Here is a 19,098-nt window from a genome sequence, read left to right on the forward strand (position 1 = left end):
ACAAAGAAGACTTGATGAACAATGCCAGAGAAAATGCAAACCACGGTAGCAGTACGAAGTTTCACATTCAGAAAGGTGCAGTGAATCCACGCTGGTCCGGAAAGGTCACTGAGGATTTCCTAGAAGGGGTACACGCGACCCAGGCAGAGTGGGGGTGGGGTTAGGCTGATGAGGCGGAAAGGAACACAGATGGGGCACTGCAGGCAAAAGCACAGAGGCATAGGTGGACTCTGGCCGGAGCAAAGGCCTCACAGAAAAAACCTGGAAGTGAGGGGCTCAAATGTCATCAATGCCAGGCTCTGAACGTCAGACTGAAGATTGTGAATGTTTTTCTCTCGATGGTAGCAACAGAAGATTTTAGTCCTTGGAAATGACTGGATAAAAACAGACCAAGAATTATGCTAATGAAACAAGCCTGCCACAAAAAGACAAATATGGTGTGATTCTCCTTATATGAGGTACCTAGAGTAGTCAAATTCATAGAGGCAGAAAGTAGAATGGTGGTTGCCAGGGGCTGGGGGAGGGAGGATTGGGGAGTTGTTCCTTAATGTGGGTAGAGTGTCAGTTTAGCAAGATGAAAAGAGCTCTGGAGGTTGTTCGCACAACAATGTGAAGGTACTTAACACTACTGAGCCGTACACTCAAAAATGGTTAAATGGTACATCTTATGTGTCTTATGTACATGTTGTAAGTATTTTACCACACTTAAAAAAAAAAAAGACCTAGAACTTTGACTAATCCTACAAGAGATTAACGTCGTACAGCATAGTGATAAGGAACCCTTACACGGTTGTATTTTCGAGTGGACCGTGTGAGATGGATGCCGTCATCCCTCTTTTACAGATGAGAAAAGTAAGGCACAGAGAGATTAAATCACTTGCCCGAGATCACACTTTTCAAGTAGTGGAGCAAGGATTCAAACCCAGGCCAGCTGGTTCAGTCAGTGCTTTTCCCCACCATGGACACTGCCTCTCAGCGAGGGAGACATAACGAAGGTAGGCAGATGAGAGCCAGAGAACACGCAGGAAAAGGCATGCTGAATGTCTTGTCTGCGAACAGACAAGACATCACCATATAAGAAAGTTATGGAAACTTTGTGAAGAGAGAGAAACCTTCCAACAGAGCTGGGCTATGGCTGGAGTTTCCTCATCAAACCAGGAGCACTCTGGCAGTGGGGAGGGCCACAGGGAATGCCTGCCCATCAGAGGCACGAGGCACAGGAACAGGCTCCTGCTTTTGATGAGAGGCTATAAGACTACGGTCCTTTCTGATTAAGACAAGACGATTCTACAGGAGACACAGCTGTCAGCACACCTTGCAGATGAGATCTCTTATGTATTCTACTGAATGTAACTAAGGAAAAATAAGATCAGAAAGAAGAAAGTTTCATTGCTATGTATTTGCTGACTGTAATTAAGGGGAACCAAACGGGCAAGAGGAAATTTCAATCTGGGACTCTCAAGGACACATCTCAAAAGCTCAGGATTAAGCAATAATAAAAGAGCACAGGATCTCAGTCTAGTGCCTTCTGACTCACCTAAATCTTCATCTAGCTTCGTCTTGGGAGGCTCCCATGGGGGTCTGGCAGCTTTGGCCTTCTCTTGCCTGCTCCCCAACTCTTCCTCGAATTTGTCATATAAGTCGCGGAGCCTACTCGTTCCAACTACCGTAGAATCTCCCTTTGAAAAATAAAGGATCAATATTAGGAACTATATTAATAATAGTAATACCAAAGAGACAATAAGAGCTCACCAGTGACCAAAGATTTGTACTAGCAAGGTGTCATTTTTCAACCCTCCATTTAATAAACATTTAAAAACAAAATGCCCAGTGCTGGCAATGATGCTCTGAATCACACACACACATCTAGGGTTGACAAAGTCCTCAGGAAAATGCACATTGCCAACATTCAGAAACATCAGAAAAGTTTATCTATGCCCTTTTGATATAACGACAACAAAAAAAATCCTAACCCCCTGAGAATTCATGACACCTGACACCCTGCTAGGGAACATATACTCCTCCCCTACTGAAAGTCACTGATAGTCTATATACCACATTAATCCAGTGACCACCACAAACACATGCACCCCATAAACACAGGGACACACACACACACACACACTCCACAAACACAAGGTTCTGCAATGCATTCCTAGAGGAAGTGTTCCACTTTTCCCCACTCTCCTCCCAGGTTGAAAATCACTTTAAATGTCCACACTCTTTGACTTAGTAATTTTCAAAATGTACCTTTCAGACATAAAATGAATATTAAATCATAAAATCTGCAGTTATCCCAGAAGGGGGTAACTGCTCTTCCTCAGCCCCAGCTCATTATTGACACTGGCGATGCTGGGGTAGCTCTGACATTCTTATCATCTCTCTGCCCCAACGTTGCACAAACACAAAGGCCAATATTGGGCTTCTGGTTTATCAGCTTTCCTTCTACACTGGAGTTTTAATACGCCCACAAAAAGGTGAGGGGGAAAAATATAGCTCTGCCTGTTTAAATGCTCTGAACCTCAGTGCCTTCAACTTTGTTATTTCAGTAATAATAATACCCATGGCAGCCATTCTGCCATTCCTCCTTGCTTACAGAACCATGATTCCCTTCAGATTTGGGGCAGAAAACTCATGATCTCAGAAGGCAGGCTGACCCACAGTCCCCCTACCCCTAAAATGCCTCTGTCCTAATCCCTGGAAAATGAACACATTACCTTACATGGCAGAAAGGACTTTGCAGATGTGATTAAGGCTACAGAATTTGAGATGGGATAATGTGGGTGGGCCCAACCTAATATGAGCCTTTAAAAGCGGAGAACCTCTCGCAACAGGAGTCAGAGATGCAATGGAAAAAGAGGCAGGAGATATTCAAAGCACAAGAGGGACTCGACCCGCTGGCTGCTGGCTTTGAAGATGAAGGAAGGGGTCCACGGGCCAAGGAATGCACATGACCTGTAGAAGCTGGAAACAGCCCTTACCTGCCAGCCAGCAAGGAAACAAGGACCTCCCTCCTACAGCCACAAGGAACTGAACTCTGCCAACAACCTGAATGGGCAAGAAAACAGGCTCCCTCCAGAAAGGAATGAAACCCTGCTGGTACCTCAATTTAGCCAGTGAGACCCAAGTTTGACTTCTGACCTACAGAACCGTGAGGTAATAAATGTGTATTGTTTTAAGCCGTGAAGTCTGTGGAAATTGGTTACAGAAGAGATGGAAAACGAATCCATGGGGAGAACATACGACGCAGTTCTGGGCAAAGGGATGGAAGAAAAGATCCCCAGGCACCCGAGGCTCCACCCGACACTGCCCTCTGCATCTGTGTCTGGACAGAGGTGTGTAAGGACGTGATGCCTGGAGCTGCTGCAGGCATCCTGTAACCGTGGTGGACCCTCCAGAAGACAGCAACCTAGGACCCTGCCATCGCTGATCCACTAAATGCACACGGGCCACCACCTCCCTCCAGACAGCTTGATGAGAAAAATAAACCCAGCAAGTTTAAGTCACGATTAGTCAAGTATTCTTATTTGCAGCAACATTCTGAAGTAATAGATGCCTTCTTTCCAGGGATGTTTTAAGGATTAAATGAGATAATCTGAGATTCATGGAGTAAAGTTTCGGCACCAAACAGTGCTCGGTATGTGAGCTTCTCCCTCCCTGTATCACGTGAACTGTGACTTAAAACCCTGCTTTACTTTATCAAGTAAAATATCATGCCACCAGGAAAGATTTCTCAAACCCTGTTTTCAAAGGCAAGGGAGTCTCCTCTCTAGTTCCCCATAGATAAGGGCCCAGTCCAAGTCAAAGCTATATTTACAAAATTCCAGACAACTGCTATGCTCTCTTATCTACCCCACGCACTAAACCCAACATCTCCAAGCTCTTCTGTCCTAAATCTGTAGATATCCATTCCTTCACTCATTCATTTAATCAATGAACATTACTGTATGTCCATCCCATGGCAAATACACCTAAATTAATGGGATAGAGGCATGACACCTATTGGGAGAAAGAAAGAGAAGAAAGAAAGGTGACAGAAAATAAAATGGAGATGGAAGAAAGAAAAGAAGTGAGCATATGGAGGTCGTGGGGTCCCCACTTCAATGAGGTGCGGCTGCCGAGCCCCAGGAGCCCCATCTCCCACAGCACGTGTGCTGAGTCTCTCGAGAGCCCACCAAAGGCAACGACACCTGCCACTCCACAAGACCAGCAATGTGCTCGGGAAACTTGCTATGGCTACCTTTGGTCAAGGGTAGACTTGTAAGAGACAAACTCAATTCTCCCTTGCTTCTCATTTTGAGGGAAAAACACACACACACATACACACACGGCTACAGATCACAAAAGGCAAAAAGCAGCTATGAGTGAGAGCTTACAAAACCACCAGTATTAAGACTAGCAGTGTCATAAAAAGTGCAGAATGCAGAGATCCTTTCATTAACCTGCTGCACTCTTGCGTTTGTAAAGCAGTTTTGGTCTACAGCAGTGGTTCTCAACCGGAGGGGGCGGGGAGGGGTATTCTGTCACCCCCAGGGGACATGTGGCAACATCAGAGGACAGCTTTGGTTATCACAACGAGGAGAGGGTGCTACTGGCCTCCAGTGCATAGAGCCCAGAGATGCTGCTCAACATCTGACAATGCACAGGGCGGGCCCCACCACAAGGAATTATCCGGCCCAAGATGCCCATAGTGCCGAGGCTGAGCAGCTCTGGTCCACAGCTTCTCTCCTACTTCAGACCTACCACCTGATCCATGGGGTCACTGGAGTAGTAGCTTTCTGAGTGGGTGCATCGGATCCACACAGGCTTAAGGAGCTCGTCCTCCTCCTCCTCATTTCTGTCGGGCAGCGACTCCTCTGGCTCTCTTTCCTTGACTGAGCTACCGTTCTTCTCTTTGCCGGAGCTCTGGCTGTCACTCCATCTGTCTTTTTCTTCCTCCCAACGAGCTCTCTTCTTCTCCCTACTTGGGGAGCGACTTCAAAAGGGGGTGAAGGAGGCTAATTATTAAAAATGTTCATCCATCGTAAAACTGTTCTATTTCACCTCTTTAGTTCATTTTTCACCTAAAAGAAAAACGTCATGGCAAACCACCATACTCATTTTTACTAAACCAGTGACCCCCTGACACCAGTCTGGTGACATCAGAATCACCTGAAGTTACGTGTTTAAAAATACGAATTCCCAGGCCCTACCCCAGATCTACTTACTGATTCACAGTCTCCGGGGGTGGGGCCCAAGAATCTGTATTTTTAATAATCTCCCCAGGTAATTCTGGTGTGCATCCAGCAGGTTCAGAAGCACCCGGCAAACCATAACTCCTGGAAGAGAAAGATATCTGGGAAATATTTGGAACTCTCCACATATATAGACAACCTCAGCACTGAGCATACTAGTTCTGAATCCTCTGCATCCTGCTTTGCCAAGAAAAAAGAAAAAAATCTGCACAAAACATGGTCTCAACTTGGCCATAAATTTAGCCTGAGGACAATAATCCAAGAGTGAACCAGTTATACTATCCCTAAGCGTCTCTCTGGAAGTGCACACTTGGGTATTACTGCTTAATGAACCACCACTTTGCCTAATTCAAACTCCCACAGATACTAACTCAATTAAAAAGGAAAAAAGCAATTCTATCTCCTTGAATCTCTGGGGCATGAAATTTGCAAAGGCCCAGCCTATGGATGTGCTTCGAGGGAAAAACATAGGACAGATTTTAAATTAAGCCCAAGAAATTCAGGTGGAACCATAAAGGCCTTGAGAATCCAGCCAAGGAGAGTAACTGCTTTATTAGCGTTGCGCTGGCAACCTGATAATAAGAGTCACTATTATCCAAGAAAGTTTACACCTGGGTTAAAGTCACAAATTAACTTTTTCCATCAATTACCATTCACTCCTGATTTTATGACAGGGTAAGTGTGAGTGTGTATACATCAGGGGGAAAAGGGTGAGTGATTAGAAGGGTTATATATATATTGATTACTTATTGATATAACTTCCAAATATTACAATGTACATCACTAGGTTTATTACCAGAAAAAAAATGTACCGTGAAGTAAAATGTATATATGTTCACTGTAGAAAAATAATAAAACATTAACAAAAACAAGACAAAAATCACCTGTAACACCACTCAGAGATAACCACTAAATTTCACAAATGTGTTAAAAGACATAGATATGTGGGGAGGGTGGGAGGGAGGGAGATGCATGAGGGAAGGGATGTGGGAACAGATGTATATGTATGACTGATTCACTTTGTTATAAAGCAGAAACTAATTAAAAAAATAAATAAATAAACTTAAAAAAAAAAAAAAAAAAGACATAGATATGTAAACATACAAGTTTTAACAAAAAAGAAACTCTATAGCCTGCTCTCCACAACTCAGTAGTAAATCAGGAACATCATTCTATTTCAATACATCTATATCTGAACCATTTTTAATAAGTTCATATTATTGTTTTATATGTATATTCCATAATTTGACAAATCTGATCAGTCACTTAGGTTGTTACTATTTTTTTTTTGCCATTGTAAACAATGCTACTGTAAACACACTTGGGTTCTCTGCAGACCTGTCAGATTATTTCATACGCAGAATGTGTACTTTTTTTAAGGCTTCTCTACACATAGGGAGTACCAGTTTAGATTACCATCAAAACCATATGTGATTTCCCATTTCTACACATCTTGTCAACATGATTGTTTTTAATCTTTACCATTCTTATGAAAAGAGTATCTCATTTAATTCGTCACTACTGAAATGACACGTTTCACATTCACTTCTTTTCTGAACATCTGAGTCAATATGCCATGCCAATATTTTTAAAATTAGGATTATAGTCTTTTTTGTTTATTGAAAGAGTTTTTTATTAAAATAATCACCTGTCTGCTGTCATATGTCAATTCTCAATGTTTCTTAGCTAATTTTGAATTTTCCTGATAATATCATTAGCTAATAATGGCAAATCTTGGCTCCCAGTGGTGTGGTTTTGTTTGTTTGTTTATTCGTTTGTGGTGCTTCCTGAGAGCCTGACACTCTTATAAGCACCCTGACACACTTAGTCCTTACAAGAATCCTGAGGCAGATATAAACATCCCCTAGAGAGGAAACAATTAGAAATTATATCACTCGCCCACTATCACACAGCTAATAAGTGGTAGTTAAATGCTAATATGGTTGTTTGACACAGACGTTTTGACATGTACTAAAAATCCCACCAAATGTTTATTATTATCATCAAGAAACACAGGCAGAAGACATCGTCACCCCATCCCCTTAGGCAGGTATCTTGAATAATGGATGGTCAGGGTTGTCTATTGTGAACAACAATTAGTATTCTTTTTTTTTTCTTTCTTTTTTTTTTTTTTTTTAACACTTTGAGAGGGACATTTCAAAATAGGAGCAAAACATCTTTTTTAGGTAGGTGTCTCAGGAATTTCAAATTTCAAAATCCAAACTCGAAATTGTTTCTTAACAATATGCTATATTACAACTATGACAACTCTCCCTCCTTTACAGGATTTACATCTGTAATTTTAATTTTCTCATCTACTGCATTAGCTAGACTCACAGAATCCAAGTCTCTACCTTCTCCACAAGCTACTGGGCATGGGGAAGAAACCAGTAGACCGAAGAGCCTTCTAGCACACCACATTAAAAACCATCAACCTCAGATGGGTCCTCAATGATTTCCACCAACACGGTATCTTGACTTGTTTCCTGTCCTCATCCCCTCCTTCTCCTCCTCCTCCTCAGGCCCTTTCTCACTGAACAAAGTCTTCCTAGCTGACCTCATCTAATCCATGGCATTTAGTATTTCCAGCTAGGATCTCTTTTCTGAACCTTGCACCTGTGTCCAAATAACTACCACACAATTCCATCTGGTTGTCTCACAGATTCTCAAATCCCACTTGCCCCGAATTGAACTCTTCCTTTACCTGTTTCTTAGTGTTCCCAGCCCTCCACGGGGAACACCAGACCTCGGTGATGACCGCCTCTTCCTCACGATCAGTTATCAAGTCCTTCCGCCTCCCTCATCGATCTCTCAATTACCTCTACCTTTCCCCATCGCCACTGTCACTGCGCCGGTCTAGGCACAATCATTTCTTGTGTGGATTACTAACAAAAGCCTTCTAAACTCATTTCCCTACTTCCAGGCTTGATCCTCTGAGACCATTTCTCCATGCTGCAACCTTCACACCCGCTCTCTCTCTTCTCCTACCATCCCCCTTCCCTCATGCATTCCTACTCATACTCTAGGTATCAGTAAAATGTCAATTTCTCTGTGATTATCCTAAACTGAGTTATCGACTGCTGTGTTCCCAGAGCAGCATGTAATTGCTCTACCAAAAGCACTTCTCACAGTACCTAACTTTCTTATTCCTGAAAAGTGGGGACTCGTGTTAATGACTATATCACCGCACCAGTACGATACCTGGGACACACAAGGATGCAAAGTTTTTCGTTTGCTTGTTGATTTAGCTATGCATCAGGTGACAGTGGTAGGCAACTGGGCTCCCTTGTCTTTTTTTCTAATGTGTATGAGAAGGTCTATAAGGTTTCAACATTGAATTTGGCTCTTCTGAGATGGTATCAATCATGTTCGTCACGAGATAATGCTCTCCATCATGTTAAAGAAGTCTGCTTATACTCGAGGTTTCCCAGTTTCTACTCATACATGGATGTGACTTTATTTTAAATATCTAATAGGCAGGTACTGAGATAACCCCACGGATTCTGACACAAAGGATTACAGTTACAAATCTCCTAATGCTAACCTATCTTCCCATGCAATCTTGGAATAATCTCTCAATTATTTTAACACACAACTGAAAACAACTTGCTAATATACTAATCAGTATTTTCATATCCCTATTCATAAGAGATTGTTTTGTGGTTTCTTTTCATTGATTGGCTTTTGCCATTTGGATTCTCCTGGTATCACAGCATGAGCTGAGCTTTCCTTCCATCTTCATCAGTGTTCTAAAATAGTTTAAAACTTTTTTGAAAGTGGCACAAATTCACCTTCAACTTTTTTCCACGGTTATCAGCCTATTAAAATTTTCTGCTTCTTGTGTAAGGTTTGTAATTTTTGTTTTCATAGAAAACAACCCATCACATCCAAGTTTTTAAACCTCTCAAATAAAATATCTGGACTTATACCAACATACAATAATTTTTAAACCTCCTTCATTCCTATAATAATACTTTCTTATATAAGATATAATATATAATATAATAATTCTTATAAAATAATTCTTTCTTATACTTAATGGAATGTATGCTTTTCTTTTCCTGATTTGCCACTTTTTAAATTGTACGGCCTTTCAAAGAAATCTTGCTATTTACAAATATTATTACAGTACTTCAGTTCTATTTTCTATTTCATTAATTTCTTTTATCTTTAAATCCCTTTTTCTGCTTTTCTTATACTCTATCAATTTCTAGAGTCAAGTGGTCAGATAATAATTATATGTATAGTTACCATTTATTTGGCACTAGTGGGCCCAGTTCTAAGTGTTTCACGTGTATTATCTCGGTGACCCCTCACCACTCAATAAGGCAAGTATAACTGTCCTTATTTTAGACAAAGCCACTGAGGCTTAAAACAAGTTAGATTACTTTGCTCAATAACAAAGTTGGGAAAACTAATAATTGACCCCAAATCTGTCAGATCCTAGAGTCTGTTCTTAATGACCATTATACGAGACATGAATTTTACTTCTCGATATAGAATTGGTTACATCCTGCAAGTTTTGATTTGCAGCAATCTCAATGTCATTTTTCCAAATAAGGTGTGACTGCAGTTTTGCTCTTTTTTTTTGGAAACAAGTAAATTTAAGAGCATAATTATGAATTTTCAAGGTTTTCCTTAACAAACCTTGAATTATTAATGTATAGTTTTATAGCAATTGAGGTCAGAAAGTGGCCCATATCATTTCTAACTTTCGGAAATGATACTATCAAGATTTTCCTTGTTCATTCTCAATACATCTTGAAAGTAAAGGTTTTTAAGTAATTGGCTACTTTAACTTTTCACAGGGCTCTTTGGACAGACTCTCGGGCTATTCTTAAGACCTGGCTGATACTTTGCACAAGCACAAAATCTGAATTCCAGGAGATAATCCTATGACTTCTACCAGTGTCAGCTCCTTGCTTACCTTCCAGATCTCTTATACTCTTTTTTGTAGGACCTTTCCAGAGATGGTGATCTTCGGCTGTCCCGGTGCCTGTGTCTCTCCCGTTCCCGCTCTCTTAAAGGAATTAATACACAGAGCTGTTTTCAACAGAAAGACTCAAAACACCATCTCTTTTCACTGAATTCACCTTCTAAATAAATGAACCTCACCTCACCTAAGAATTTTGCAGGCGCTATTCACTATGGGAATTTTTATTCATCCTTCATTTATTAGAGGATAAAGGAGGGTTTCACGTTACAGGAGTTAACTAACTTGGACATTTCCTGCTGTTTTCTTTAAAAAAAAAAGTCATACTTAATACTGAGCCACAAAGGGAATGTTATCATGATCTTCTCTTGAGACCTTCTAACCAGCCAACCTTGATTATTTAACCTAAGAGGAAAACTTCAAAGGATTCAACTGTCTATTGATTTCTAGAACACTCTTAATTTCATCCATCAAATATATGCCAATTAAAGCTTTTACAGTAAAGATTAGGACAAGGGTCTATAATGAAACAGTTCTAAACTCTTATAGGTTATAGGCCTGAGGTATAGTTCTAGAAATCACTAATTGCCATGAGACTCTAAGTCACTTTACCTTTAAATGCTGTCTTCATCTGAAAAAAAAACTCTAAATGGAGACACTGAGTTTACTCAGTGTAAAACTAGAATGCAGGATTTTGAACCTTCCAATGTGACACCAGAATTTAGTAATAATAATAGTAATAACTTCTGAGTCTATTTAATAAGTACAATGAGATCTGAAACAAAAATCGGAACTCCAGTGTGTTTATATCAGAAATAAATCTAAGGGAAATAACTACTAGGTCTTAGAATGGGGGAAAAAATGCTATATTAGTCTGAGTCCAGCAAGAAGACTACAAAAATGTCTGAACTCAAAAACATCTCCCCCTCCCACCACCAGGCTTCCCTGGCAGTTCAGTGGTTAAGACTCCGTGCTTCCACTGCAGGGGGCACTGGTTCGATCCCTGGTCTGGGAACTAAGATCCTATATGCCTGCCACGTGTCATGGCCAAAAAAAAAAAATCCCCCAACCTACAGCCAAATAGAAGAAATGTAAATTCACTGAAATCAAAACTTACACAACTGATAGAGATCTTAGATATTAAAACAAAAAATTTTTTTCACTTAAAAATCACCCCTCCTCAAGAAAGACTCCTTTGAATAATACTTTTAACATACGCTTAAGCCTCAGGTACACACCAGCTGTCCAAAGTAAAGTAGCCAGTGCTTGGAATTCTACATTCTCTACCTGATACACTTCTAAATTTACAGTTTACTTTTAGGCAGTAAATCCCAGCTAGTGAGCGGTACCACGTGACAAAGATATAATGTAATTTGTGATGGCATGGCTGCTGAAAAAAATAATTGCCTATATTTCCAAATAAAAACTGTATTTAGGGACTTCCTGGTGGTTGGGACTTTGCCTTTCAATGCGGGCAGCACGGGTTCGATCCCTGGTTGGGGAGCTGGGGTCCCACATGCCTTGGGGCCAAAAGGCCAGAACATAAAACGGAAGCAATATTGTAACAAATTCAATAAAGACTCTAAAAATGGTCCACATCAAAAAAAGAAAAAAATAATAATAAAAACCCCTCAACTTAAAGGATATTCCTAATATTTTGTTTGTTTTTTTAACATCTAGGGGATAGAATTTTGCATTCAAGAGTGGCATTTCTGATGATGATTACTACCTCTGAGTGGCTATGAATTGAAAAGACCAGTATGGACATAAATCACAGTAACACTATATGATAAAGCCATTTAAAGCAAGAAAAACAATGCTTGGGTTAGTTTTCCAAAAATTTTTCCCTGTTTGGAAGCATAGTATTAGATACATTAACACTAGCTCCCTGATGACTACACATTGTACTCAACAGGACAGCTATGGGTATTACTGTGCTATAACACTACTCATTTGTGGGAAGCCGCTGCACTGCACCCTACTGGTTGCATCTGCCACTGCTGCTTTTCCCACTCCCCGGAGGAACCCTGATCTTTCACGACAGCAAATGCATACATCCACTTCTTCACAAACTTCCTCTAGAAATAGTTGGCCCTAAAAGGATCTTGTAATTGTTATTCAACCAGATTTCGGAGGAGGAGAAAAAGAGGGAAAATGAAATTTGAAAAAGGACAGATCACTTACCCCAAGAAGAAGCAAAGGGGAGAAGTAGCCAGAGGACAGACTAAAGAATTTGCATAAACTTAACACAACCTAATGCATAAATTTGTGAACTTTTGCTTTTCTCCAATATACTTCTAGAAGTTATACTAGGGCTTCAGGTGCCCCATGTTTGTTTCACAGAAGCATTCCATATAAGACAGATGACTGACACGCTACTAAGACCCCAAAAGGAGCCGATTTTAATGTGGCTGTGACACTAAGGCAGCTCCTGGGCAAATATCCCAAGTACAACATTATAAAACAACTCCAAAGTAAATAAAGGCCATTTAGAAAGATGAGCTAACTGCCTAAGGTCCTTCATGGTAAAGGGGTTGCCGTTTAGAATAATGGAGATTAAGGGTAATTCTTTTGGCACTTGATTTCACTTACTGATAGACATCCTCAGTTTACAGAACATCTGTGTTTCTTCAAACAAACACATTAACTCCAAGCTTAAGCCTGGATGGAAGAATTCAGGATTTTACAGCAGAGCCCTAAAAACTACAGCACCCCCAAAACGGAAAAAAAAAAATGCCACCTAGAATGCTGAAGTTTGCAGCAAAATGTTTCCCCAGAGACAGGTTTATTAATAATCACTTTGTCTGAAGAAAACTACTAACAAATTCTTTCTGATTTAGATTTTCACCATAAAACTGTAAAATAAACCATCACAGGCCTCTGCCAACTAGTCCATCACAGAATTAAGAACAAAATTGACCAGGGACAGTAAGTCGTGCTGAAAAGACTTTTAAAAGTCTACCAACTCTGTCAGCTTTGGCCCACCAGAATCAGTCACCTCTGAAGGAAACATGTTCCTTCCACCTTCCACTGGGCGTCAGGGAGAAGCAATAGAGCATTTTCCTTCCAAACCTTCTGAGCACTGGTCACTCTCTTCGGGACTGAGAATGACTGCTACCGTTTACTGGCAAACTGTTCAGTCAGAATCAAGCCCCCAGCCACGAGCACAACATGGGAACTGAGAAGCACACTGATTCCGCAGAGGCCAAGACCAGCTCTCCAAAAACCAAAGTAACGGAGTGACCGCTTTGGGGACCTCAAACTTTTCAGCACAGAAGTTGCACAAGACAATGAAGGTACACACACCACAGCAGACAGAAAGAGCAGCACTGTTACCAGCTTGACAACTGGAAAACCTCAAATCTTCATCAATGTAAAGAGTTCACTGAAGGTACAAATAAATATTAGTACAATCGACATCTGTGTATTTTAATTTTTCCATCTAAACCAATGGTTGTTAGATTTTTGGTGTGATAGACTCACACTATCTCTTAAGAATCTGCTGTAAGCAACGGATTTACTTACAGAAAAACATACATACACATAGAATTTGCATATAACTTCAGAGCACTTCTAGACGCCCATCTATGAGTGTCTGCTGAAAACCTTATTCTCTTGTATATATAGATATTTGGTCTTTTGAAGAAAAAAAAGAAATGTAATCTGGAATGGAATAGTATGTTTTCTTTTTCTTTTTTTTTTAATTTTTAATATTTTGACTTTTAAACAAATTTTATTTATTTTTGGCTGCGTTGGGTCTTCGTTGCAGCACGCGGGCTTCTCACTGCGGTAGCCTCTCCCGCTGCAGAGCACGGGCCCCAGGCACAGGGGACCCAGCAGTTGTGGCCCGCGGGCTCCAGAGCGCAGGCCCAGCAGCTGTGGCGCACAGGCCCAGCTGCTCCGCAGCATGTGGGATCCTCCCAAACCGGGGCACGAACCCGCGTTCCCTGCATCGGCAGGCGGACCCTCAACCACTGCGCCACCAGGGAAGCCCGGAATAGTACGTTTTAAATGCAACTTTCTTTAGTATGAATATGTTTCAATGCAACAAAATCAGATTAAAAGCTATTTTGAAAACTGTAACTTTGATAATGTGTATTATTTCATTTTATAAAGAAACAGAGCAAGAAAGCCACAATATATGATAAACTTCCACTTATCCTAAACATCAGAAAGCAAGTTCTGCTTGTTAACTACTTCGATCCCTGACTGATAACATACGCAGATCAACAATTCCAAAAGAACTCACGTGCTGTAACCTGATATGAGGATCCTACTGAACATAATTAAATACAACATCCACACAAACAACTACAAGATCTTTTATTAATCATCATTAAAATGTCAACTGTATTATGCAGACTAACTGGCTTACATTCATTGAAATGAATCTATGTTGATACTTTTGGGATGCTTTTCCTTTTATAAACTGAAATGCACAGCTGGACCTTTTTGGTTTGGTTGTTGATCAACAGAAATGGCCTGTGCCGGGGCCTCTGCACTTCATTTAAAAACACACATGTGCTTTACCTGCTCCGCTCGTAGCTCCGGTGGCGGGACGGTGTCCTCCCCCGGTCGTGATCGGCTCTGTAGCGGCTGTCCTGCCTCCTCCTGTCGGGACTTCGGCCTCGCTCCCGCCGGTCCAGGGAACGATGCCTCTCGCCCCTCCCGTGACTGTGATCCCGGTGTCTGTGATCATCATAGTGCTTGAGCCTTTCCGGGGACCTCCTCTCACTGGCAGCCTTTGGGAGTGGGTATGGAGGGAGGTGCCTAAAATGAGGGCTACTGCTATTATTAGCACTGGGTGAGAAGGAACTGAGGTTGTTCTGGAAGCTATTAAAATTGGGAGGTGGGAAACTGTGGTGCGAGTATCCCGGAGGGTACTGGTAATTGACCTGCTGAGGCACTACAGGAGGAGGCGGGGGGTGGGGCATGGATGGAGGGGGCATCAGGAAGGGGAAAGTGCCCTGTCCAGGAGGTGCTCCAGGCACTGGGGGGTTATTGGGACAGGGCATCGGAGGCGGCATGGGAGGAAAACAGGGAGGCACGGGAAAGGGGGGCCTCATCTGGTGGCTGGGGAAGGGGGGCCGGATCGGGCAGGGGGGAAGGGACCCTTGTGCTGATGGAGGCATGGGTGGAGGGAAGGGCACAAAGTCTGGTCGTGGAGGCAGAAAATTGGGAGCTGGAGCGTTGGAGAACGTGGTGGAAGGGGCGCTCGGAGGTTCGTATTGGTATTGCACAGGAGGCTGCTGAGGGTGAAGCAGTCTCAGATTTTGGGGCCTGAAGGCTGGTGCTGAGGGTCTGGATCCATGTCCTCCTCGCCCTCGGGGACACCCTCGTCCTGGGTGGAATGACATTCTATGACTTTGTTGGAGGAAAGAAAAAGATAAAAGAAAAACTCACTATATAAACAGGGTTTTACAAATGCCTGACCATCCCTTAGGCCACTGCCATATCCCACCCATCTAATACTGAGTTCTCTGTAATAGCGGAACCTCCTCATGGCCAATAAACTCCTCTTCCCCAGTCTCAGCCACCCAACCCACTGCCATGGTCAGTCCCTGGTCCTTGTCACTCCCTAAAGCCGCTCCACCTCCAGCATGACAAAGTCACATCCCAGTGTTCAACCATCTGCTATGACCTCACCATGTCATCTCGTCCACACACCCCGCGTCTCTACATCTGCACCAGCATCTCCCTGTCTACACTTTCCTCCGCACTCAGCACAGACTCACAAATTCAACCTAACACATCCTGAAAGGAATTCAGGATCTTCCCCTTCAAGACACCACCACCTGCTCCTTTTTTAGTGTTTCCTGTCTCAATAGATGAGACCATTTACTGGTCCTCAAGTCATATATACCAGGGGTTACCTGACAACTTCTCCCTTATCCCCTCTAGTTAAAAATTTATTTTCAAATGCCTATCATTTCTGCTTCATAAATACTTCTTGAGTGCATCCATTTCACACCATCGTCTCCTGCCTGGCTACTACAATAACACCCTTGCAGGCCTTTCTACAGCCACTGTCACCACCCCAAGGGTTCTGTTAGGTTCCCTGCTCTCACACACTCTGTGCTTCTTCTTGGCAGGTCGTACAATGATTACAGGTCACCAACTCATTACCTCATCCCACCTTTAATGTCTGCCGGCACCTCAGAACTGCCAGGGCCATCAGGGCAGGCCATGTACATGGCCCACATGAACACACTCTCCCTCTCCTCACATATCTAAACCCTTCCCACCCTCAATCGCCCAGTGCCGGTGGTTGCTTCTCCCTGTTCTCCCAAAACGGCTGCCGTTACTGTCATATACCACTCACCATGTACTGCCTTGCATGGTGACGTATTATCTGAATATGTCACATCTTCCACAGAGAATATAAGCTCTAGAAGACAGAAAGAATAAATAGACATAAAAATGATTCCCAAACTGCTAATGCTAGAAAACATTTCTACAATTATCTTAACACTGATTTTGCATCTTCCAATGCAGTTCGCATACTAACAAACTTAAGAGCATGCTGAACTGAATTAAAGTTTACAGCTAACTTTTTAGATATCCTTAATACTTGTCTTGCTGACTCAAAATAATCAGTAGCTTGAAAGACTGGAAACTTAGGCATACTCTATCTCCGTTTTGCTAAAAGACTGGGAGAAAAAAATCATTTCTATTCTCCCACTCCACCCTCCAGTTTACTTCACAATGAGGCCAGCATTCAAATTCAAACTTAACTATAATCTTGTCAACACAACAATTTCCCTTGATTCTCATTCTCAGCTCTTTCCACTGAAGAATGTTACCAACAGGAACGGCTTTCCAAATACTTAGGCTTCAGCAAACTGCTTTAAAAACCCAAATAAATATTAACTGCAAAAAGCTTTAATGCAGAAGCATCTTCCTTCTAACTAAAAGCTTTACCAATAGGCTTTAGGTAGATTTTCAAATGGCTCATGAAAATAGTTTCAGATTATTTAGCTGCATCAATCACTGTGCTTAATACAAAGGAGATAGCAAGTAATATCTGATTAATGATTATTCAGTTCAAGGTCCTCATGATAGACCTAGGACCTAGACAGCCCATCTTGCCACCACAGGCTACTCAGGGCCCATAGAATCGAGTTCAAACCACACGCATAGCATTTAAGGCCCTCTGCAATCTGGTCCCAACTTCTTCCAGGCTAATTCTCCATTAACCTCCCCATGAAGTGCCTATCACCCCAGATTTTCCCAACTGCCTAACATACAAAGTACTATCACCCTGCTTGTTCTTTGCTCCTGCTCTTCTAAAACCCCCACCCTATGAATTTGCCCATTGAATTTCCTCCACCCACCAACCAGGCCAAATGCCACCTCTTCTGTGCTGCCTTTCCTGGTTCCCTTCAGGAAGTAATCCCATTCCCTCGAGACGTCCGTTGCTCTTAGTCTGTACTTACTTCTTTTATAGCACTTACCAGAGACTGCCCCATATTACAGTCACGTGTGTGCATGTCTAACTCCTCCACTACATTATTAGCTCCTTGATGAAACGGGTTGATTCACAAACATTTCTGTATCCTTCACAGCCCCTGGCAGAGCGTCCTGCACACAGTAGGTGATCAATAAATGTTTCCTGTCTCACCAGTGATATATGTTTCTATGTTGCTACTGTACATTTCCCTACTGCATATATCCACAACAGATTGGCATTACCAAAACCAGACAAAAAGCAGGTCTTTTCACTGATTCATGCAACATTTAAGGGGCCTATACATGTGGGGCACTGTCACAGGTCCTAAGCACTCAAAGATGAGTAAGACACAGAGCCCACAGGACTCGTGAAGCTCAGAATCCACATACAAATACAATTTTTAAAAAATAATATAACGTTATAAACACAAGAAAAGAGGTATGCATAGGGTCCTGGGGAACACAAAGGAATGTACTGAATCTAGAGGTGGGCAAGAGTCAGGATCACCAACACTCCTGTACTGTGTGTTCAGACTGCTGTTGAAGACTCACCATTAGATCCTCATGTATGTTTCTAGAGACAGAATATCTGAAAACAGTGATTATGAAACTGACCTATTAAAGGCATAGTCAGGCTGTGTTAGGGTGCGACAAAAGTCAAAAGTCAAGGAACTCACTGCAACTGGAAAAGTAATTATTTTCTGCGTGTGCCTACTCCTAAGTTGCTGTTTGGAAGCAGGGAAACTGAGGGAGCTGTTTTGCATAGTTAACACGTCTAGGAACATCAGTCTATGTACAAAAAGTTGCTAAGTGTGACTACATTTCTATTAACACTCTCTTTCCCCCAGCTGAATCCCCAGGCCGGTCATCATCGGCTGGCTGACCCGAAATTACGTGTCCCCCTAGTCACATCTCCCGCCAGATCGTGCGCCCCACTAGGTAAGCTTACGGTCTCACTCCCCTCCGAGATCCGGGCGGCCCCAGGGCTGGACCACCGCACGCGCTCCACAATGAAAGAAAGATCTCATTTTCCACTTCTATGTATTCGCAGGATCCGGGCCTAAAGTCGCTTTTTCGCCCTTCGCTGCAGATCTGAAGAGGGGCTGCCCGATCCTAATTCCCAGGCGCCCCTCGCCCCAGACCCAGACTCCAGCCCCGTTGAAATCAGGACACTTGGAAACACTCCCTCTTCCAACACCCGCAAGCTGCCCCTTTTACCTATAAAAGGCTCTCAGGCCGCGAGGTCGCCGTTAGAGTAAAGCCAGACTTACATCGCAGCCTCCAAGACCTTAGCGCCGCCAGCGCCTCCGGAACAGGAAACCGAGAGAATTAAAAAGCAAACCTGCGAAAGCCGGACCACAAGAGGGAAAGCTCTTGGGCGCGCCGCAGCGCCTTGTGCGCGGTGATTGGTGCATCAATAAGAGCGATGAACATCTAAGCCAATCGTCCTCGTCGACCCATCAGACGCCCGCCCCCTGCCCC

At 42.6% G+C, this 19,098-nt stretch overlaps 1 protein-coding gene across 4 annotated transcripts in view; it reads right to left on the reverse strand.

The window, feature by feature from the left end:
* The window catches only part of DROSHA (drosha ribonuclease III), a 133,895-nt gene extending 114,946 nt beyond the window's left edge, over positions 1-18,949 (reverse strand). Inside the window, exons 1-8 of one of the 4 annotated variants that reach the window (XM_081231262.1) lie at positions 18,835-18,949; positions 17,622-17,748; positions 16,490-16,555; positions 14,698-15,531; positions 10,162-10,254; positions 5,208-5,318; positions 4,744-4,975; positions 1,538-1,679 (exon numbers count right to left, since the gene is read on the reverse strand). In XM_081231262.1, the coding sequence (XP_081087388.1) occupies positions 1,538-1,679; positions 4,744-4,975; positions 5,208-5,318; positions 10,162-10,254; positions 14,698-15,531; positions 16,490-16,506 (1,429 nt within the window). In that variant the 5' untranslated portion in view covers positions 16,507-16,555; positions 17,622-17,748; positions 18,835-18,949. Of the gene's footprint in view, positions 1-1,537; positions 1,680-4,743; positions 4,976-5,207; positions 5,319-10,161; positions 10,255-14,697; positions 15,532-16,489; positions 16,556-17,621; positions 17,749-18,565; positions 18,761-18,834 lie in introns of those variants that run through there. The other 3 variants (XM_081231263.1, XM_081231264.1, XM_081231265.1) reach the window with 3 other exon arrangements.
* Positions 18,950-19,098: the final 149 nt, after the last annotated feature.

Source organism: Mesoplodon bidens, assembly GCF_964165515.1.
Source record: "Mesoplodon bidens genome assembly, chromosome: 4".
Lineage (NCBI taxonomy): Eukaryota > Metazoa > Chordata > Mammalia > Artiodactyla > Ziphiidae > Mesoplodon > Mesoplodon bidens.